Source organism: Sminthopsis crassicaudata, chromosome 3 (assembly GCF_048593235.1).
Source record: "Sminthopsis crassicaudata isolate SCR6 chromosome 3, ASM4859323v1, whole genome shotgun sequence".
Lineage (NCBI taxonomy): Eukaryota > Metazoa > Chordata > Mammalia > Dasyuromorphia > Dasyuridae > Sminthopsis > Sminthopsis crassicaudata.
The window spans coordinates 559,265,191-559,288,403 of NC_133619.1; the positions used below are offsets into that span (position 1 = coordinate 559,265,191).

At 33.6% G+C, this 23,213-nt stretch overlaps 1 protein-coding gene across 4 annotated transcripts in view; it reads right to left on the reverse strand.

Moving 5' to 3' along the window:
- The window catches only part of GRM5 (glutamate metabotropic receptor 5), a 696,817-nt gene that overhangs the window by 26,254 nt on the left and 647,350 nt on the right, over window positions 1–23,213 (reverse strand). For 2 of the 4 annotated variants that reach the window (XM_074304687.1, XM_074304685.1), the window contains exon 9: window positions 9,352–9,450. The exons of the other annotated variants lie outside the window; for them this stretch is intronic. In XM_074304687.1, coding sequence (XP_074160788.1) covers window positions 9,352–9,450 — 99 coding nt within the window. The remainder of the gene's footprint in view (window positions 1–9,351; window positions 9,451–23,213) is intronic. 4 annotated transcript variants of the gene reach the window in all.

A 23,213-nucleotide genomic window follows, 5' to 3' on the forward strand; every position in this document is an offset into this window, starting at 1 on the left:
AATATGATTTAGAATGAGTTGTTTTAGATGGACCTGTTCATATGGGCTAGAAGGCTTCAGGCACTCAGAAAATATCCAGGGTGAGTGAAGGCTTATTATTTTTTCTTAATCTGGTATGAAATATTAGAAATAGCTATTGTCAGATAACTTGCTGTCTTGGGCAGAGGAGAAGGATAAAGAGAGGGAAAAATGAAACACAAGGTTTTTCAAAGATGAATGTTGAAAACTATCTTTGCATGTATTTGGAATAATAAAAAATGTATTAGATTAAAATCCCCAATAAATTGTTTTTCTTGCTTTTTTTTTTTTTCCTGAGACAATTGGGATTAAGTGACATGGCCAGGATCACACAACTAGGAAGTATTAAGTGCGTGAGACCAGATTTGAACTCAGGTCTTCGTGACTTCAGGGCTGGTGCTTTATCCACTGTACCACCTAGCTGCCCCATAAACTGTGTTTCTTAAAAAAATAAATAACTATTGTTTGATAACTGAAGTTCAATAAGTTACATAAATTGCGAGTAGATGTTCTTTAAACACTGAAATGAACCATCTCTCATAAGTAGTCACTTAAAAAAAACATGAATAATTATGCTGTTTTAATAGTTATATTTTATAGAGATATTTGTATAGATTCATGTTTTTTTTTTCCTAGAAGTTATCCTCATCTGGAGAAAGCTTAGATAGTTGGGCTATTAAAATTTAGTATTAATAATAAGATGGGAATGTGATCAGGTGAAAACAATCCTGAATTTGGAATCACAAGGCCTTGACGAATTCTAGGCCTACCTTTTTTTTAATCTATGTGATTTTGTGTAATTCACCAAGGCCTTAATTTCCACATCTTAAAATGAGTCAGGTTGAATAAGACAATGCCTTTGATCCTTTCCAATTCTAAGTCTATAAGCCTCTGACTAAATCATATTTAAAGAGTAATATATGAATCACAAAGGGATTTATTTACCATATCTTAATTGAACCTCAAAATAGTATGCATATAATATTGAAATATATTTAAAATGATTGTATATGTATAACCTATATCAGATTGCTGTCTTGGGAGGAAGAAGGTAACAGAGTGAGGGAGGAAAAAAAATCTGTAAATCAAAATCTTACATAAATGAATGTTGACTCCCCTTGTTTTTCCTTTTTGCTCTGATTTTTCTCTCTCAAAATGATTCATAAAGCAATGTGTATTAAAATAAATAAAATTAATATAATAAAAATGAATGTTGAAAACTGTCTTTACATGTAATTAGAAAAATAAAGTATTCTGAATTTTTTTAAAAAGCAGTTTCAGTATGATAAATACCTCTCATAAATACAGAGGTGGATCTTAGAGACCATCTAGTATAATGACTTCATTTTTATAGATGAAGAATCAAGTCCTTGATCATACAGGTAGCTAAGTAACAGAGATGAGATTTGAGCTCAAGTTCTCAGACTCTAAATATATTTTCACTGAATTATATGTAATTGTCCCTTCTTTATATGAAGAAATGGAGAGATCACATAGTAAATAGTCAAGCCAGGACTCAAATCCAGTCTTATTCCAAAATCTATAAGATGAGCATGATCATGACTATGCTACTTAAGTCACAGGGTTGTCTTAAGGATTAAATTTAATATTTGACAATAATTGCACACCCAATTATTAAGTACATTCTATGTGCAAGATCCTGGGCAAGGCAGGGGGAATAAAGAGCTGAAAATGTATATATCTGCATGTAAATGTGTATATATATATATGTTTATGCATACACATATATATGCATATATATTTATATACACATTTATATAACTGTATGCATATGGTAAATTTTGTTTTTAATGGTCTATAGTAAACTAGGAAGTCGCCTTTTCAAATCACCTCCTAATCCCCCAAAGATCTTGGTAAATCATAACTCCTGCCAATTAATACAGTTCCATAGGCCTTGTCAACTCTGTTCAACAGGTCCTTTTGTCCATCAGAAAAAGGATGAAAACACAAATACTGATGTGGGTTACAGCAAGATATTAAAGGGAAAACAACCCAGCAATAGACTGGTAGTATTCATACAGCAATTAGAATGTAGAGTTGGAGAGCCCAGTGGAAACAATGATTCACTCATAACTTTCAAAGGCTTAGACTTGCCCAAATTTTAAGTCAGAGACCAGTTCTAGTCAAACTCAGGACTGTCTGCACAGCAGTGGTGTAAAATAAAAGAACCAGGGAAAGGATTTAACTAAATTCAATAGTACAAAGAACCAAAGATTACGAGCCACTTCTGTTTCTTTAAAAACAAAAAGCACTACTCCATTTATAAATAAGTAAGTGAAATCATTGACCCTTTGCTCCAGAAGATCTTATGGCCTCAAACCTCAGAAAAGTGGTTTCATACAGCTGTAGTAATGTGCCAAAGGGAATCAACCAGAAATGTCAGGCTGGGGATAAAAAGGATGTGACTAATAAATAGCTCAAGAAAACAATGTTCTGAGCCAATATTTATAAAAGCTTTTGAAAATTTAACAGGGAATCTAATTTGTCTGTACTAAGAGAATGAAAAAGCACATATTTACAGGTGGGTAGTCAGAAGTTTCAAGGACCTTAAAATCAACTAGATTTTAAGCTCATAGAACACAGGACCCATATTTTATTAAATCAATTTTACAATCATTTTTTAAAAAATCTCCAATTACTGCAGAGGAGCATGCTAAATCCTGGAGAAGATGCAAAGATCAATAAAACTAGGCTTTGTCCTCAAAAATAGTAATATAAAGGAAAAAAATGACAATGTATTCTTGAAAGACACTACAAAATTGAATTTTATGGATGCATGGAAAAATGTAAGTCAGAGGAAGAAAAAGCTAGTTGGGAAGGACTTGTAGAATATGGTTCATGCAGTAGGATTTGAGAATAGTTGGGAGCATTTTAGCAGTAAAGATAGACTCTTCTGGGGATTGGTGAATTCTGGGCATGTGTATTGGTATGTGGAAAAGAGGTACATTTTTTTTTTTTTTCAGAAAAGGCTCTAATCTTTTTATCTTTTATCTCCCATACCAACTTATACAATGGATTCCACACTGTAGACTAGCAAATAAGTGCTAACTTTTGATGTATTAAATTTTTGTATGCATATTCATATAGTTACAGGTGACCAATGACATTGACATCTCATTACTCCCTTCTCCCAGAATTGTTTAAATGAGAAAGAGTTACCTATTTCCATAAATACTGCATTCAGCACCATGCTTATGCTGTTTGAGACCCCAGGATCTTCTAGAACTATAACAGCGAGAGTTGGAACAAGTCCTGCAGATCATTTCATTATAGAATTCTAGAGTGTTAGAGGTTTGAGGCAATAAAAGACCTTAGACATAATTGAATTCAGAGATTCTTACCTGGAATCCATAGGCTTCCAAAAAATTTGTGGATAGATTTTAGCAGGTTCATGAACATGGATGAGGAAAAATATATATCTCTTTTTAACTAAACTTTGGTTTTCTTTATACTCTAATGCATTTTATTTTATACATTTAAAAACATTTTTCAGAAAAGTGATCCTTAGGCTTTGCCACACTTCCAGTGCTCTCCATGACACAAAAAATTAAGAACCTCTGACCAAAACCAATGCCTCCCTGATATATTTATTTCATTTTCACATCAGCCTTGTGAGATAAATGATACTACTATCTCCATCTTAGAGATGAGTAAACTGAGGGATAGGGAGCATAAATGATGAATACAGGTTTTTACAGCTAGTAAGCATATAATAACATTTGTACCAAGCTCTTCATTACTCTGGGCCCTAGAATTCTGATTCCTATTCACTATACTATCTAGCTTTGTTGATGTTCAGGTTTTTTTTAGTCCTATCAGACTCTTTCTGACTCCAGTTGATGTTTTCTTGGCAAAAATACTGAAGTGATTCTCCACCCATTTCACTATTGGGGAAACTGATGCAAATGGGTTGAGTGCCTAGGGAAACTCTGTGTCATCTAATTGCCTCTTATCAGATAATTTATTTTGAAAAACAAAATCAAAAAACAAGCAATAATTATGGTTTTAGGTCTGAAGGGACCTAAGAATTTATTTAGTTAAAAATCATATGATTTCAGGGTTTTGAGTTGGAAAGGATCTCAAAAATCATCTCATCCTATTCCTTTATATTTAAAATATAAATAAAAATTATATTTAAAGAAAACTGAAGCATGAAAGATCTAAAGAAGTTCCCAGCTTCATGAAAGTATTAGTGGCTGAGCAGAGAGTAGATCCTGGATGTTCAGATACCAAGTCCTTTGCTACTGACATTATCATTTGACGGCAATGACTATGTAGGCATAATTTATTTCTTTATAAACTATGAGTATGTTGCTTTATTTTAATGCTGACAATTTAATGAAGATAAATAGGCTTTAATCATAAACTCTAGATTAATATTCTATTGACAAAGAATTTTCTCTTGGCTTTCAGAGAAATCCCAAAGGCTGTCTTAATTCCATTTGTAATGGGAACATATTTTAAAAGATGAATAATTTTAAGTAATTGCTTTTCTCGATGGATACTTTGCTTCATTATTACTCATTTTACCATCAATATTTTGTAATACAGAGTTTTCATTATCATCATTATTCCTTTGAAGTAAGCTTTTAGATTGAAACATGGGGAGAATATATGGAAGATAAACTGGCATTTATTAAGACAACACTCCAACTACTTTCTTTTAATTCTAAGAGAGACCTGGAATCAGGAAAACCTGAGTCAAATCTTAACTATCATTATTATTATTGCTAATGTTATTATTATGTGAACTTAAGTCATCATACCTCTCTGTCAGTCACATAATATCTTTAAGATGAGGTGGCTAAAACCAATAATGCCCTCTAAGATTTCTTCTATCCTGAAAGCTTCTGACTTTACCCCAAAGATATACAATTGCTCCTAAATTTCCTTCTTTTGATTGTATGTTCTTCAAGGGCAGAAACTATCTTTTGCCTATTCCTAGGGAGTATCTAAGTTGAAGAGTGGATAGAGACCTGGGCTTGGAGACAAAAAGATCTGAATTCAGGTTTGACCTCAGATACATACTAATTGGGTGACCCTGGGCAAAACATTAGATTTCATTTGATTTAGTTGTTCTTTTATAAAATGAGGACACAGTGGAGAAGAAAATGGTAAACCACTCTAGGATCTTGCCAAGAAAACTTTGTAGACTTCGTCCATTTGGTCATGTAGAGTCTTGACATAAGTGAACAACAACAACAACAATAATAAATAATAATTAACAACTTAGTGGGCTTGGCACATAGTAGATGCTTAATAAATATATTTTGTCTGACTACCATCTGACTACTTGTTTATGTAGCTGGTTGGTCCATGGAACTCAGGTACCACGTTTGCCTCATTATTCTATCTGTGGACCTGCAAGATGTTTCCATTCCTTCTGGATCATCAAATCAATTATGGGGAGTGAGGAAGGGACATAGAGAAGAGAAAAGTAATTCAGCATAGAACAATGACTTCAAAATCAAATAGTAAGGGGAGCCACCAACTTATACTTAAGGATCCCTGAGAGTCATTTATTGACTTTGTTTTAAAATGTTATATTACCTATATTTTGTAACATTTTTGCTTATTTTCTGGAATATTTTCCAACAATATTTGGATCTGGCTTGGATCTAGGTGATCTTGGTATATCTTCTAGCCCTAATATTCTATGCTGACTTGATTTACCTTGTTTGCTACATTCCTGGCTCCTTCAACTTTCTAGCTATGTAGTCTACCATAACCTGAGTTATATCTGAAACGAGGAAACCAAAATTGAGTGGAATAATGGAAATATCCTCAGTTATGGAGTCAGAGAGCCTGCATTCAAATTGTACCTCCAATATTTTATCCTCGTTTGACTTTGGACAATCACTTTTCCTCAGTTCCCTTATCTGTAAAAGGAATAGTCATTAAAATCTTTTTCAGCTTCAAATCTATGATCCTATTAACTATGTGACCATGCTCAAAACACTCTGCCTCAATTTCCTCATTTGTGAAATAGAAATTGTTTTTTATTTTATATCATAGGGCAACTTGGAGGAAAATGTTTTATAAATATGTAAGAACAGTATCTGATTCTTATGAGAAAAGAATAGCTTTTAGATCTGACACTTTAAGACACATAATTTAAATATTAACATCTTTTTATATCACTTTCATCTTCAAGTATAATCTTCCCTTCCCAGAAAGTGATCCATTGTGACAAAGAAAAACAGAGAAAAAATAGTTCAGCATGATTAAATAATATGTTCATCAAACATAAGTATATATATATATGTATATATATACATATATATATTTCTAGAATTAATTCCTCATCTCTACAAGAGAGGTATGAGAAGAAGATATAAAATTTTGCTTGACTCACACAAACTCCCTAAGTATAATCCATTTTTAGATAATTTTGAGAAATTATATTTAATAGACAGTTTATAGATTGTATCTGTCACTAAGGCCCAGGCCTCCACATACCCACCACTGTATCTGGAATTCATCTTTGTATAGGATAGTAAAAGTTACACTGAATTCATTTTTTTCCTCCACTGAAAAGATCTGTTAATCTCTAGGCTTGTCTGGTTAAATACTATTGACCTTCTTCATTCATAACATTACATGTGGCTTCAAAGCTATTTTTTATCTCTACAGGCATAGGTTAGAACGTGGAGGTACAAACTAAACATTATTTCTAATCTGCCTTCATCAGAAGAAGAAGGAATTGTTGTGATGCTAAAATGAAGTCATTTATGCTAAGATTTCTCAAAATTTTAATTTCCATGAAGTTTGCAAAGGTAATTGATAATGGGGGAGTTCAATTGTTTGTAAATGAAGGTACTTGTCACTATAAGTTACTGTAGAAGCCTGCTACTATAGGAGAATAGGCCCCAATAGTGATCAGATTGGCTTTATATCTCAAATAATTAAATATGTATACATATATATATATATGTATATATATATGTATATATATATATATATATATGTATATATATATATATACATATATATATTATTCCATGAAGAGTATAAAGTGATATCATCACCAATCTCAGCTTAGGTGCTACTTCTTTCAAGAATCAGCCTTTCTTGACATCATCTCTCACTTCCATTCCTCAGGTTATTTCTTTCTTTTCAAATTTTCTGAAATCTTTGTCTGGATTTCTCCTTTTACTCCCATAGCATTCTACCTGGATCTATAGCTATTTGTTCTTATGTATAGTTCCACTTTTTGACTATAATCTCCTTGAAGTCAAAGATTTGGGATTTTTTTATCTGTATATTCAGTTTTTAGGGCAATAGTTTCCATTATTTTCTTGTTCATTTGTTTCAGTCTTGAATGACTCATAATTTTCCTATTTGGAGTTTTCTTGGCAAAGATATTAGTGTGCTTTGCCATTTTTTTTTCTCTAGATCATTTTACAGATAAACTAAGATAAACAGGTTAGATGACTTGCTCAGGGTCACAGTGTCAGAGGTTGCATTTGAACTCAGGTCTTCCTGACTCCAAGGTCAATGATCTATCCATTAAATCATCTAATTATCTATATAATAGTTGCTTAATGACTTTTTAATATTAAAAAATTCCATTGCTGTAATAATTTATTTTAGGATCATAGTCCACAAGACAAACAGCATATAATGCCTAGCTGTATTGAACAAGACTGACAGAATCTGTAGTTTGAAATAAGGGCTTAGAAAAAATGCTTTCTTAAAGGGAGGAATCCATGCCCTAGCCATATAATATGCTTGTTTTCTTTTCATATATTTTGATCAATGTGTAGCCTGCTGACAGAAAGCCATATTCATACATAATAAAAATGAGGATATTTATATCAATCAATAAGTATTCATTAAGTTTCAAGAACTGTTCTAGGTTCTGGGGCATAGAAAACAAATTTCTATTCTCAAAGGAGCTTAAAATATGTTATGGAAGATGTACTCTATTGGTATATACAGATTGTATTCAAAATAAATAAGTAATATTTGAAAAAAAATAAAATAAGTACACAAATACAGAATAATTGATGGGTATCAGGAGTCCTTATGTAAAATTTGGGGCCTGAACTAAGCTTTGAAGAACACTAGAGTCTAAGAATCAGAAATGAATAGAACACAGCTTAGGCACAGTTGCCAACTTGTCAAGAGGCATAGAAGTGAGAGATGAAGTATCAAGTATGAGCAATAATAGAGACCAGTCTGTCAGTAAGGTGAGAATATCATATGATAAGCTTGGAAAGGAGAGTTGCAACTGGGTTGAAATGAGCTTAAAATGTCAAATAAAAGGTTTTATATCTGGTCCTAGAGGCTATAGGGAGCTGTTAGAGGTTATTGAGCAGTGGAATGAAAAGATCAGATTTTTTTGCTTTTGGAAAATCATTTTGTCTACCTTCCTACATTATCCCAAATGTATTGCTGAAAATATTATTTCTCCTTGTCCATTACAATACAGTAATTACATTCCCTTAGTGGCAACAAATTGAATGAGATTTCTTCTACACACATTAGGATCATTTACATCTTATGGTAATTACACAATCACACATAATTACACTGAGTGTATTTACCTCAGTATGGGTCAAGGAAAACTCCTTGTTACAGTAAACATTGGAGAGTATGGTTAGGTAGTGTCACATCAAGTGATTCTCAGCAGTATTAGTATCATTGCATAGCTCTTAAAACCTCCCTCAATTAAACTGGCTTTTCCTCAAGTGGACACAACTGCTGTAATAAAAATAATATGAATGCTTTCATTTCTCACAACTACTTTTTTCCTTTTTAAAATTTTTTAAAAATGGAAAGAGACATGTATTATCTACTGCAGTAGTTCATCTGCTAGGTACTGTTGGATAAGTCCTAAGAAACTTATTTCATAGATCCTGATTTCAAGGAACATATGCTTCCTTGAGGAAGGCTCTGTATAACTATAAAAAATAGAGAATATTAGAAATTAGCATAAAATAAAATGAAAATTAATGTATAATGTAGACAGATTAGAAGGGGAAGGCAATGTTGGTAGAAGGCTTTATGAAGGAAGTAAGACCTGAACTTTGAAGGATGAAATGGATTTGATAGGTAGAGTCTATCAATTATGATGAGTAGGAGAGTGGGAGGAATGATGTTCTTGTTCGGTTACTGAATTCCTGAATTATGTTACTTGTGTGCCCTAGGACAAGTCCAAAAAACTCACTTCAGTTCAATTTTTCCACTTGTAAAATCAAGGCATTGACACCAGGCATCTATCTTCAAAGGTGCCTGATTCTCCCCTCCACAGTTAGGATGATGCCATAATGGGAAAGTGAGGAGCAATTGAAGGCAAACTTTACCTACCTCATTACATTGTCTAGGACAGGCCGATTCACTGGGAAGCTTGGTGGAGACAGGGTGCAAGGGAAAGGGGCTGAGGTAGATTCAAGGGTTGGTTCATGACTGAGCTCAAGGAAACACAGTGAAGAGCATTAGTAGCATGGTAATGATAATAATAAATAAATAAAATAATAATCCATCACATTTGTACTGTGACCTGAGGTTATGGAACACTTTCAAAATACATTATATGGCTATTTGATTCTAATTGATTCTCAAAACAGTCACTTGTATAAGTAGCACAAGTGCTATTACTACTTTTTGTAGAAGGGAAACTAGGGAGCAAAGAAGTGATGAGTAGCTTGCCAAAAGTCACATAGGTAGAAAGTTGTAAAATTAGAAAAGGAATTCACATATTTCCATTTCAATTGCCAGGATTATAGAATCACATAATGTCATAGTTAAAATGGAGCTCAGAAGCCTGTTCCTGACCCCAAATTCCTTAAATTATAAACTGAAGCAGTGGGTCATTCAGATTTTTTTGAAGGCTTCTGATTAAGAATAGTCTACTATTCCCCCTTTTTTTTTTTTTTTTTTTTTTTTTTTTTTTTTTGTTGTTGTTGTTGTTGAGGCAATTGGGGTTAAATGACTTGCCCAGGGTCACACAGCTAGGAAGTGTTAAGTGTCTGAGACCAGATTTGAACTCAGGTCCTCCTGACTTCAGGGCTGGTGCTCTAACCACTGTACCACCTAGCTGCCCCTAATGTTTTCTTAAACAATCTATTTCACTTTTGGATAATTATACTTTATTAGAATTTTTTTTTCTTACATGAGGCCAGAATTGGTTCTTGACAAATTCACCTCATTACTGCTAATTCTGACCTTCAGGACCAAAAAGCACAAATTGAATCCCTCTTTCAGATGGAGCTTTATAAATGCTTCAATAGAACTATTATATTCTCTAATAAGTAATCTCTTTTCCAACTGATTCACGGTACCTTCCTTTGATGTTTATATCACATGAAGTCAAGGCCCTACCCCATCTAGACTTTTTTATTTGGACCTTCCTCAACATGTCAATATTCTTTTTAAAAATATGGCATACAGAAATAAATACTGTACTCCATAGGTAGTCTATCTAGAATATTCTACGTGACTGTTATTTTCTTTATAGCTCCCTTCCTGCCACCCATAATTGAATTTCTTGGTGGCCTATCACCTTGTTGACTTCCTATGAGTTTGTACTTTACTGAAACTCCTTTATTTCCTTAGCATGTATGGCGTAAGTTTGACTTTTTTGAACTCAAATGTAAAACTGCATTTACCTCAAATTACCTTTTAACTTGATTTCAATTCAAAGTTCTAATCTCTTAAGATATTTTTGAGTCTAACTATCATCTAGTGTGTTAACATTTCTCTCAGTTTTGTGACAACTGAAAATTTGAAAATCATGGCATTTGTGTTTTTATCCAAATCATTTATAATAATGTTGAAGAACATAGGGCAAGCATAGGTAGTAGGCAAATGTCACAAGAAATCTTCCAAATTGATATCAAACAATTAATGACTCTTCTTTGGGTTCAACCATTCAACCAACTCTAAATGCATTTCATTGTCCTATCGTCTACTCTATATTTCTCCAACATGTCCTCCAGAATGGTTTGAGAAATTCCTTCCAGTGATTTTATAAAATTAAAATAAACCAGATCTATATCATTGGCGTGGTAGAATTTAGCAATTCTTAAAAACAAAGGAAATTAGATTAGTCTGGCATAGTTACTGCTATCTTTTTATATATTCACTATCTTTTTACCAATAGGTTCTAAATTTTTGATAAAATTGAAGTAAAAATTATTTGTCTGTAATTTCAGGAATTCCTTTTGCACTCTTATTTTTGTGACTGGGGCAACCTTTCCCTTCTTTACCTTTCCTATTCTTCATAATGCTTAAATGATCATCGATGGCATATGAGCCAACACCTTCACCTAGCTTTCAGTACCCGACCATTTTAGTCAAGCATCTTAAAATTGTCAGTCAGGGGCTCTCTAAGCATTTTCTTATGTTTAGCTTAAATAAGTTCTTATTTTTTAGAAGTATCTTGAAGAACAATTAGAAAAATTAGACCATAATTACTAAAGGTTGTATCGGGGACTCAAATATAGGTCATCTGATATAAAGTCTCATCATCTTTTGTACTACTTCCCTTGTTCCCATCCTCACCATCAAATATACCCCATACACATCACTTCTAAGATTTCCATCATGCAATTATTGGACTATAGGAATTATAGTTGAAGGGAATTTAGAAATTACTTACTCTAAATCTCTCATTTTACATATGAAAAAAATGAAGTCTGAGAAAAGAAAGCAAAAATTTTAAGGTCTCACCATCAATAAATTGTGGAGTTTCAATTTAAACCAATTTGTTTGTGATTCTAAATGTAGCACCCTTGCCTCTGTACTATAAAGCTTCATTATCAGTATAATCAAATCTATCACCTTTGCCTCCATTATACCATCATCACTACCATGGCCACTAGCTCTTCTATCAGTACCACAATACTTACCACAGTCTAATATCACCATCACCACCTCCTTCACCATTATGGTCATCACTCCTTATATCATCACCAACATCAATAATAATACATATCCCATTCATTAGGCCCTAAAGATGGAAGTTTTGCTTACTTACCTTGAAGGGAAAAAAAAACAAATAAGCATATGAAAGTTTATGGAAAGTGAGGAAAAGAAAGAAATATAGTAGGGAATGAGAAGTAAATTATTTGGAGATTGAAAAAAAATTGACAGACATATCAACTGATTTTCTTTCAGGTACTTATCTATCAACTGAAAAATTCAGCAGAGGCTTGAGGAAGACAATAAAGAAGCTAAATAATAGTCAATGAATATTTTATGCATTTACTATGTAGGAGGCATTATGCTAAGAGGTGGAGATACAAAAAGGAAAAAAAAAACCCTGTTCCTAGAGCTCACAGTCTAATGGAGAAGGAAAGATTACATGCAAATAACTATATACAAGACACATAGAGTACAGGGAAGATAATTTCAAAGAAAAGAAATTAGCAGGAGAATAAAAGAAATAGAGAAAGGCTTTCTGAATAAGATTGGAGAAAACAAGAGAAGGTAAGGGACAGGATTCAGGAGGGAGAGCATTCCAGTAATGGAAAACAGTTGTTAAAAAGGATGTAACCAATAAAATGGAGCAGCACTAACCTGCTATTAATGGTGCATGCTATATGCCAAGAAAATGTAGTAGCATGCACCATCCATAGCAGGTTAATGCAGCTAAATTGCAGAATGTGGAGGGGAGTAAAGAAGAATGGAAGTGATGAAGAGTGGTAGATGCCAAATGGATGTTTTTTTAATTTAATTTTTATTTTTATCCCAGAAGCCACTGGAGTTTTTAGTACTGAGAAGATATGACAAAATCTGTATTTTAAGAAAATCATTTTGGTAGGTGAATGGATGATAGATCTGAGTGAAGACAAAGAATGAAGGGAAACCAATTAGAGTCTACAAGAAAGTCAATGAGAACACATATTAAGAAGGTGACTATGTGAGTAGAAAGAAGGGGGCATAGACAAAAAGTGTTGTGTAGTTTAAATGATGAAACTTGAAAATAATTGGATATATGGGGTGATTGTGAGTGGTAGATTGATGATGACACATATTATGAGCCTGGATGATTGGAAGTATAGAAAAAGAAAACAAGAGGGTGATTTGAGGGATAAAGATAATGATTTTGGTTTTAGACATGTTGATTGTAAATACTTATGAGATATACAAATTGAGAAGTCCAAAAGGCATTGGGTGAAGCAGGACTACAGCTTTATAGAAATATTGGATCTGGTAATCATCTGCATAGAGATAATTGAAGCCATCATATCTAATATTAACAATTGAGATTATATTGAATGAAAAAAGAGGGTATAAGATAGATGCTTTGTGAAGCAATGGATCTCCATGGATGAAGAACAAGCAAAGATGACTGATCACTGGTCAGATAAATAGGAGAACCAGGAAACAACAGCTTAATATAACCATATTGGAACTCTCCCTTTGATAACCAGTGCTGCCCACTTTGTTGTGAGGGGAAGTAGTGATGGTGACTGCAATCATAGAATTCAAATGGACAATTAGATTGCACAATGGATAGACTGTTGGCCTGATATCAGGACAACTTCCTGAGTTCAAATCTGGCCTTAGACTCTTCCTCTAGTTGTGTGATCCTGAACAAATCACTTAACCTTATTTGCCTCAGTTCCCTCATATGTAAAATGAGCTGGAGAAGAAAATGGCAAGCTACCCTGGTATCTTTGCCAAGAAAATCCCAAATGGAGTCATGAAGAGTTGGACAGGACTCAAATCATTGAACAGTTCAAATCTCAGAAATATCCTTCTTCCCCATGTCCAAGGCAACCCCTGTGCTAACAAAGGATGGAGATGAGCAGAAGTGTGCTAGAATCAGTTCTTTTTGGCTCATGGAACTTGATTGTTAAATTTTCAGTGTAAGAATTTACACCTTAGAAATTGGAAGATTATAAGTCAGAGCTCGATTTCTTGATTGTCTAGATTTAAGAAAATGATGCAGAAAGTGTGTACTTAAAAGTGTGCCCTCAGTACTGTTTGTATAGCATTTGCCAGCATATTGTTGAGGATGGGGAGCTCAATGCTGTGATCATCTGATCACTATTCAGTAAGAAATAATAATTCATTTAAGTTACAAAGGAACCTTAGAATACAACTCCTTCCTTTTAATATGAAAAACAAAACATGGTCTAGAGAGGGATAATTATTCCCTTAGAGTCACTCAATCTAAATAGTTCCAATTGGATTAAAACCTAGCCTTGTCCTCAAACTTCTGACTCAGTCTTCTTCTAAGTACATTTGTTGTTTTTTTCTTTCTAGAAGAGGGTCTGGATGAAAAATTGTTTCAGGACTGAACAAATTGTGGTTGTCTCTCCACAGCCATCCAATACAAAGTTATAATGTACTAATATTAGACCACAGTTCTGAGTCTGAGAGGCCCTAGAACCAACTATTCCAGTTAGGTGACTAATGGCTTGGCCATTGATAATAGACTGGAATTTTATACCAAGAGGACCATTGGGACTGTTTCCATTATTTAAAATTTGTTTCTGTCATGGTTCTTAGTAATAATATTTTTATAGTACTGTAGCTTAGGTCTAGGTGGACCCAAGGTTTTCATTTCCAAGAATGATTCTGTAGTTGAGTCAAGTCTCTAGAGACTTCATGTGGGTTTGTCCTTGATTTCTTGAATTTATCTATTAATTACTGAATGCTTGTGGACTTGCAATGCATTCTTTTCAAGCCAGAAATTTCTTTCTATGTTAATGCTCATAGGAGCAAGTATTCCCTTACTTCTATTTGCTTCATCATGAATTAAAATCAGAGGAGATGACATATTTTGAGCTTTCAAAGGATCTCACAACAATGCAAAGACAGCTTCTTGATGGCTATAAGAATATTAGAGAGAGAGATAAACCTTCTGATATACTAGATTGAATGCTAGATTTGGAGTCAGGGGAACTGGGTTTGAAACTTTTCTCAAATGCTTATCATCAGCATAAACATTACCAATTTTACTTCTCAAGAGTCTCCATCATGTTTCTGTAAAATGTGGATAGATGATGAACCTTATACTATCTTCATCATAAGACTGTTGATAATGCTTTGCAATCCTTAAGTAAATCAAGATTTGTTATTTGTAATTTGCATCTTTCTGGCAGTGACCTATGTGAAGCATCCTAAAATAAACGGATTTAGATTAAAAGACACAAATCTTTTTTATTGTGTTTTTCAGACTCTGTCACATTAGGGATTTCAAAATAGAACCTTAGCCTGCCAGCAATGTTCTGAGTTGTATTGATTAATGTCTTCCTCATTGGAGGCATAAGTGGGGGAGAGGGGAAGAATCATAATAATCTAAGTTTATTCACATAGGACTCATTTCCAAAGCTTTTATTCCACTTTGAATTAAACAAGTAGATTTCAACACAGATTATTTTGATTATATATATATATCCAACAAATATTTAGTGAACCATTGAAGTCTGCTGAAAATATTATTTGTTATATAGCATGGTTCTCTGAGAAAGGGGAGGAGAAGGGATACTTGGAGAACATTAGTGATGTAAAAAAAATCCAAAGTTATTAATAAGATTTCTTTTATATTGGAAATATTGATTAGTTTAATATATCTCTTAATAGTAGGTGCTATAATGTTAATTTCACAGAAGTACTATGGGATAGTGTATGTGGGGGTAGGGTTAAGTGAAATGTCAAGGACTACACTAAAATTGAGGGTCCAAATTAAGGACCCTTTTCAGGTTTTTCTGAAAGAAAAAAAAAGCTGGCAGAGATAACAAATAGTTGTAATTTAGTTCCTCATCACCTCTTGCCTGATCTATTACAATTATCTCATAAAAGTTCTTTTATCTCTGTCTCTTTTATTGACCCTATTTCTTCTTTTTACTTTATGGCCAGAGCAATCTTCTTAGGATCCTATCAGACCATGTCATTTTTCTACTCAAAACTCTTTGGTAGCTTCACCAAGATAAAATTCATTCTCTTCACTTTGAATACTCAGTCCTTGAATCTACATGTCCAGCCATATTTCAAATTGATCTTCCTCTTGCGACCTATGTTCCAATCAAACTGCACTATATGCCACTTTTTCAATTTTTTTTCTTCTTCCCTGTGTTCATACTTCCTTAGTCTCTGTAATATAACTTCCCTTTTCCACCCTCCAACTTCATCAGCTAAAATTCATCTCATCCTTTGGTATCTAGTTGTGATATCACTTCTTCCATGATGCCTTTTTTTTTAATCTCACCAGATGGAAGTGTTTCCTAGTTTCATAACACTTTATTTGTATGTAATCATATTGAAATTTCTGTTCCTACCTGTTTTATGTTATGTTCATTACTAGTGGTTAGATTTTTGAAAGTAGACATTCTGTCACATATTTTGCATCATTATTTTTTTGACAATGAGCAATTTTTTTCTTTTATTTATTTATTGAGGTTAAATGATTTGCCCAGGGTCACATAGTTAGTATTAGGTCTTTGAATTTTATTATTATTATTTTTACATTTTTACTATAGCTTTTTATATCCAAAACATTTTCATGGGTAATTTTTCAACATTGTCCCTTGCAAAAACTTCTGTTTCAATTTTTCCCCTCCTTCCCTCCACTCTCTCCCCTAGATGACAGGTAGTCCCATACATGTTAAATATGTTAAAGTATATGTTAAATACAATATATGTATACTTATTTATACAGTTATCTTGCTGTACAAGAAAGATCTGATTTAGAAAGAAGGTAAAAATAACCTGAGAAGAAAAAACAAAAATTTTTGCATCATTCTCATGTGTCCCTGGGCAAATCATTTTACCACTTAGACTCAGTTCTTCATAGGTAAAATGGAAATAATAATAGCACCTAATTTACATGCCTGTTGTGAGGATCAAGTGGGATAACATATGTAAAGTACTTAACAATACATAAAACAGTATAGAAATGTCTGTTATCATCATCATCATCATTATCCTCTTTGCTTGGCACAGAGTCTTTCATAAGGACGTTATCTAATAAATTATCTGTTAAATTGAATATAATTAATGATTAAATTTGGTAAAATTCATGAAAACAGGGACCATGCAATTTCTTTTGCATCTTTCTTTGTGGTCAGCCCTTAGGAATACTCAAACTCAGAAAGATCTGGAGCTAGGGATAAATTTTGAAAATAACTAGAAGGACTCATTTTTTTTTCTCTGACAATACTAGAGGTATTGATAAAATTTTCCTAGATTCAACAAAATATTTAGCAATTTCTCTCAAATTGTTTTTGTATCCATGATAGAAAGATATAGGTCAAACAACAGTACAATAGATTTATTGAGAATCAGTTGAATGTACAAATCCAAAGAATAATTCTGACAAGCCGTTGGGAGGAGATCTCTGATGGAATGTCCAGAAATGTGTCTGGTCTGGTTGGTTCAACTTCATAACACCACTAATTACTACATAAAATGACTAATTTAGATGTTAATGTAGATCTAATTTTACTCGTATCATAGCACCTCAATGCAGCCCATGAGGTTTTCTTGGCAAAGATATTGGAGTGATTTGCTAGCACACATGCAAACATGTAGATTTGTATTTACACATATGTTTATATCCACACATATATGTGCATATATGTATGTCTGTATATATGCACATGTATCTGGTTAAGTACATTTGAATGTATGCTTCTTGAGGTCAGGTATTATTTTTGCCTTTCTTTGGATGAATGTCTAGTACCTGGCACACAGTAAATGCTTAACAGTAAAGACAGATTTCCTTAAAACTCATGTAGCACCTGTATATATATTTTATTTTATATTATCTTTATTGCCAAATAAATTATAAGCTCATAATCTTCTATGAATTAAAATAACAATGTTTTTATTAAGCATCTTCTATATACCAGACACTATGCAAGGTTCTGGGAATAATTCTTGGGAATAAGATATGATCTTCCTTATGAATAGGTAAGGAATAACACACAGAGAGAAGTGATGACAAAGAGAATTCTGATGTGGGGAGTGATAGGGTTGGTGAATAAAAATATGGCAATATAATTGTCATTTCTTTTGCAGAAACAATGGCAATATTGATTCAATTCTGGAGAATTGAGTAGAATGATCAAAGTTTCTCACATAATGACGAAGCAGAATGCAAATTTCTCACAATAGAAATCTATATGGGCTATGCAACTTGTCTGAGGCAATTTGCTCTTTGCAGACCTTAAGGTGCTATCACCATCAACACCACCAGCACCATCATTACCATTATCATTTTTTTTAGCTCTTCCTTCCTTCCTTCCTTCCTTCCTTCCTTCCTTCCTTCCTTCCTTCCTTCCTTCCTTCCTTCCTTCCTTCCTTCCTTCCTTCCTTCCTTCCTTCCTTCCTTCCTTCCTTCCTTCCTTCCTTCCTTCCTTCCTTCCTTCCTTCCTTCTAGTTAGGGCTTGCCCAGGGTCACACAGCTAATGAGTGTTAAGTGTCTGAAGTGAGATTTGAATTCAGGTCCTCCTGACTCCAGGGCTGATGCACAAACTAGTTGCCACTGGCTGTTAGTTTTTAAGTAAGATTGTACTCACTTAATAATAAAGACATCTCAAACTAATGAAAAAGTTTCTAAGTTGAATTTATTGACTTACTCTGGGTGGTTATCCGGAGATCAAATTTGGAAGGTGGAAAGAAAAGGAATGCAGTAGGGTAGGTGAAAAGATGTTTGTGTACATGAGCTTGAATAAAGTGTGATGTATGGTTTAAGGCCATCTTGATAGAGTCCTGATGATTATATGAGATTTATCTTTTGTCCAAATATTTATTGAACTGAATAGAAAAAAAAGCTATTAATGAAAAAGGATGCATCTAGTTTTTAGCTTATTTCTTTCTGTCTTTTCATCGAAAATATAGTTTTGGAAATGAAGTAAAGTGATGGTGGTTAGATTCAGGAATTGTGTTTAAATTAGTTCTCCTCTGAGGGGTGAAATCACTTTTGGCCAAGTAATAGGACTTTCATATCCTGGATATGGAGGAACTAGAATAATTCAAAATAAAGGCCACATATTCTAGAAAGCTGAACTTCCAAAGAGAGTTTTGAAAAAAAAGTTATCAGCTTATTATGCCACCCAAAGAATTTATCTCTATTAATCAGTAATATTTTAATCAAATTCAAGTAGCAACAAATGAGACCAGGAACATTACATGCAAATTAAAATTCTCTGTAATCATAGCATTCAAGAATACCAATGCTTTAGATAAAAAGTGTGTGTTGGATGCAATTCATTAAAATCACTCAGATGTATTCTTATATAGTCCCCCAAATATTCTACATTTACTCTAGGGCTCAACTATTTAATTTATCATTTCATCAATTTTCTCTAGAGAGACATTTTAAAAGTTATCTCCATAGAATAGCACAGGCAATGGACCAATTCACTGATTCCAGATTGTTTGGGAGTTTATTTGCTGATAACTCTGGGAGAATTAAGAGTTCTATTTTAAAAAGTCTTTGAGAAGATAGGGACTTGAATGAGGTTAAAAAAGTCATCAAAATTTCTGCTTTAGAAAACAAATTTTCTGTGATGTGAGAGCAGAATCAAGGGGAAACGGGCAGCATTTGCTTGGGCAGAATAGAATCTTGGTTACACAATAGATACTTCTAAGATCTGCCACTTTTTCAAGAAGACAATATGTTTTTTGGACATAGGGATTATTAGAAATGGAGATAATTTAGTTTAATTCTCCCATTGTGAAAATTGTGAAATAGAGACCCAGACTATCAACAGAAACATGCTCAAGGCCATTCAGCACATTGAGTGGCAGAAGCAGGGTTAAAACCTGACTCTCTTGAGTCCCAGGCCCCTCATCTCTATGACAGATTTCTGCTTGATGAAACTAATGCCTTGTAAGTCCTAAATTGAATATAGCATTATTTTGTACTCAGGATCATGGATTCATAGATACAGAGCTGAATGGGATCTGAAAAGACACTTAATCCTTCCCTTTCAGGTTTCAGTCAGGTTGAGAAGTTGTATAAGAACTTCTAAAATAACATTGGAGTTATGATTCAAACTTCACATCCAGAGTGTTTGTCGCTACTATGTATCTTTGATAAAACACAATTTATCAAGTTCATGTACTTTCAATGTCAGTTAATCAACAGACATTTATAAAACAGCTACTATGTACTAGAAAATATTCTGAACATTAGGGACACAAAGACAAAAAAAATTCCTTGATGTCAATGTGCTCATATTCTAGTGAGACAAATATGAAAATAATTATGCATGGTAACTGTCTACATGCATAAAGAAGACAGAGGTTATTATCTAAATATTATCTAAAATAATCATTGATGGTATCCCTATCTCTATGGAAAATAACTGGCAATGAACACAAACGCAAATGATGCTTGGTCAATGAATGCCTATGGATCATTGCTTATTGAATCCAAATCAGCTTGTATTGGGCCACTGGTAAGAATCCACCACAGTAGGAAACTTTAATCTTTAAATTTTTAGATTGCTGACAGAAACCTTTAATATCAAGTTTCAGAACATTAGAGTTAGAAGATATCTTACAGGCAACCTAACCTAGCCCACACCTGAAAAAGAATCTTCTCTATAACATTCAACCTGTGGTTATAAAACAGTGAGGGAACCTTTACTATCAAAGGTTTTATCAATGCACATTTTACTAAATATTTACTATGTGACAAGCACATTACAAGATAGCAAAATTCCACTCTTGGATAGCTTAAAATTTCTTCCTTTCTACTTTAGGCATCACTTCTGTCCTGTCTTATGGAACCAACAAAACAAACCAAAAAAAAAGTTTTACCTGTCTTCTAAAGGGCAAGCTTCAGAATACTTGAAGAAGCTATAATAGGCCTCTTAACTCTTCCCTTTTCTTTGGTAATAATCTCCATTTCTTTCAATTTATATTTATAAAGTCATTAATTTGAGTCTCTTCATTATCACTCTCCAGACATCCTCAAAATGTTGGGTCCAGAGTTGATCCAGCTTTGGTCTGAACTTGGCAACATAGTTCTGTATTCTACATTTATTTAAAGACAATCTCAGACGGCATAAGCTTTTTGTGGGCATGTGGAATTATTGACTGCTATATTGAAATTGAGTCAAATTAAGCTCATAGTCCATCAAAACCCTCAGATCTTTTATATAAATACTACTATCTAGACATGGGCCAGCTATTTATCTATATGATGCTTATGAAATTGATATTTTTGAATTTGTTTTTATTCATAAAGAAGAAGAAATAAGGGATTTGGTTAGTAGAAAAAATGTAGTTTTAAGGAAGGAAAGAAATTTGGTAATAGGATTTTACTTTGGAAAGATCTTACTTTCTCACTTCAAGGGTACAAGCTGGTTCTTACAGCACATCTGTTTGGAGTATCTTTCAGGTCCAAAACAGTTTCCCTGTGAGAAAAGCAAACCAGGTTGTGCTTCCAAGAAATGATGAATAGTATTTGACTGCTTCAATACTGAGTTAGCTCTCTTGTTAGCGGAATTGTTATACACCAAGGGAGGGGTCTTATGTTCTTTAGAATCCAATGCCATTTATCCTGGTTTCTCAACCCTGGGCCAGGGACTGGGTTTGAGGAGATTTATAACAATAGTGATAATAATTCACATTTATATTCTAATGTTTGCAAAGTTCTTTTCTCACAACAACCCAAGAAGGTAGGTAGCCTAAATATAATTAACTCCATTTTACAGATAAGAAAATGGGCAATTAGTTGGAACAATGTTTAGAATCAAAAAGATTCATCTTTCTGAATTCAAATCTGGCCAAATATGCTTATTAGCTATGGGACCACTGGCAAGTCACTGAACCCTGTTGGTCTTAGCTCCTCATTTTAACGCTGGAGATGGAAATGGCAAATCATTTATTTAAGCATATTTATCAAGAAAACCCTAAATGGGGTCACAAAAAGTCAGGCATGAATGAACAACAGCTAAGGAAACATCAGCTTTGAAGAGTTCAGTATGTTTTCATGGTCATAGCTAATAAATATGTGAAAAAAGAGTGAAATTTCAATATATACTTCTCCAAAGAAGCATCATGCTGCATTTTGAAGAATAACTAGGTGTTTAAGAATGGCAAGGGTAAAGAAAAATTTGGTGGATCAACATTTTCGTACACTTCATAAGATTTGACCTTGGAAAGGAACTTAGAGGTCATCTTGTTTATTATCCTTTATTATCAAATGATACTTCAGGAGGCCAAAGGCAGAGGAGTGACTTTCTGACATTGATTGCAAGATCTCTTCTCTCTTCATATACCTCTCCTTCTATCTTTTCTGGTCTGTGTAATCTCTATTTCCCCCTCTTGCTCTCTTCTACACTTTTTTCTTTAATTCCTTCTGACAATTCAAATTAGAAGTGAGTAATCAAGTCATATCTTAGTTTGCCTTAAATTTAGCATCAGTGTGAACTTAGTTTAAAGACGACAACAACATTTCAATTTAATTGTTTTTCTTTGTAGTCCTCTGTATTTTGTTTTATAAATTTAAAAAACATATTTTGAGAAGAAACCTAGGAATTTCACCGGACTGTCAGAGGGGTCCATTGCCCTAAGCACATCACACTGATAGCAATTTAATTTATAGGGTTTCATTGGGCAATACTCCTCTAAACCTTTGTCTATTTTGCTGATATTATAGGTATGGCAGTATGCTATCACTGTTGGTGATGAAACTGCCAGATAACATTAGTAGTAATTGGAAAATTCTCCTTCTGTTGGTACATCTTCAAATCTGTAAATCCCCTATTAACTCTGCTCCAGTAGAGATTTGCCTCAGGCTGCTTGCATTAATATAACTATTTGTACAAAAGCCCACAGTGACAATTAGTGTCCCATCAGCTTTATACAAGGAAAGTGGGATTTTCTTATATATTCAGTACATGTCCAGAGTTTAGGAGCCACAGAGTTTGCCCAGAGGACACCTGCTGCCACCTTATGGTCATACCTGGGAGCACACATGCTGACTGCTGGGCAGGAAAGCTGAGAAAAGCCATAGAAATAACTGGGAGAGACAGATTGATAAATGTATTTCCAAGAAGAGTTAGAAATGCCAAAAGACTTAGGAATATTGGCTATCTATGGCTTGGCACTTTTCTGCCATGATTTTCTCTGGAAAAGAGGCTTCCAAATCACAGAGCATTGTCTGAGTAGTAAATATAATTCTGGAAATATTTGAAGGTAAAATAAGCAATTAAATGTGCAATTAAAATGTCTAAGGTGAAAATAAACAGAAAAGT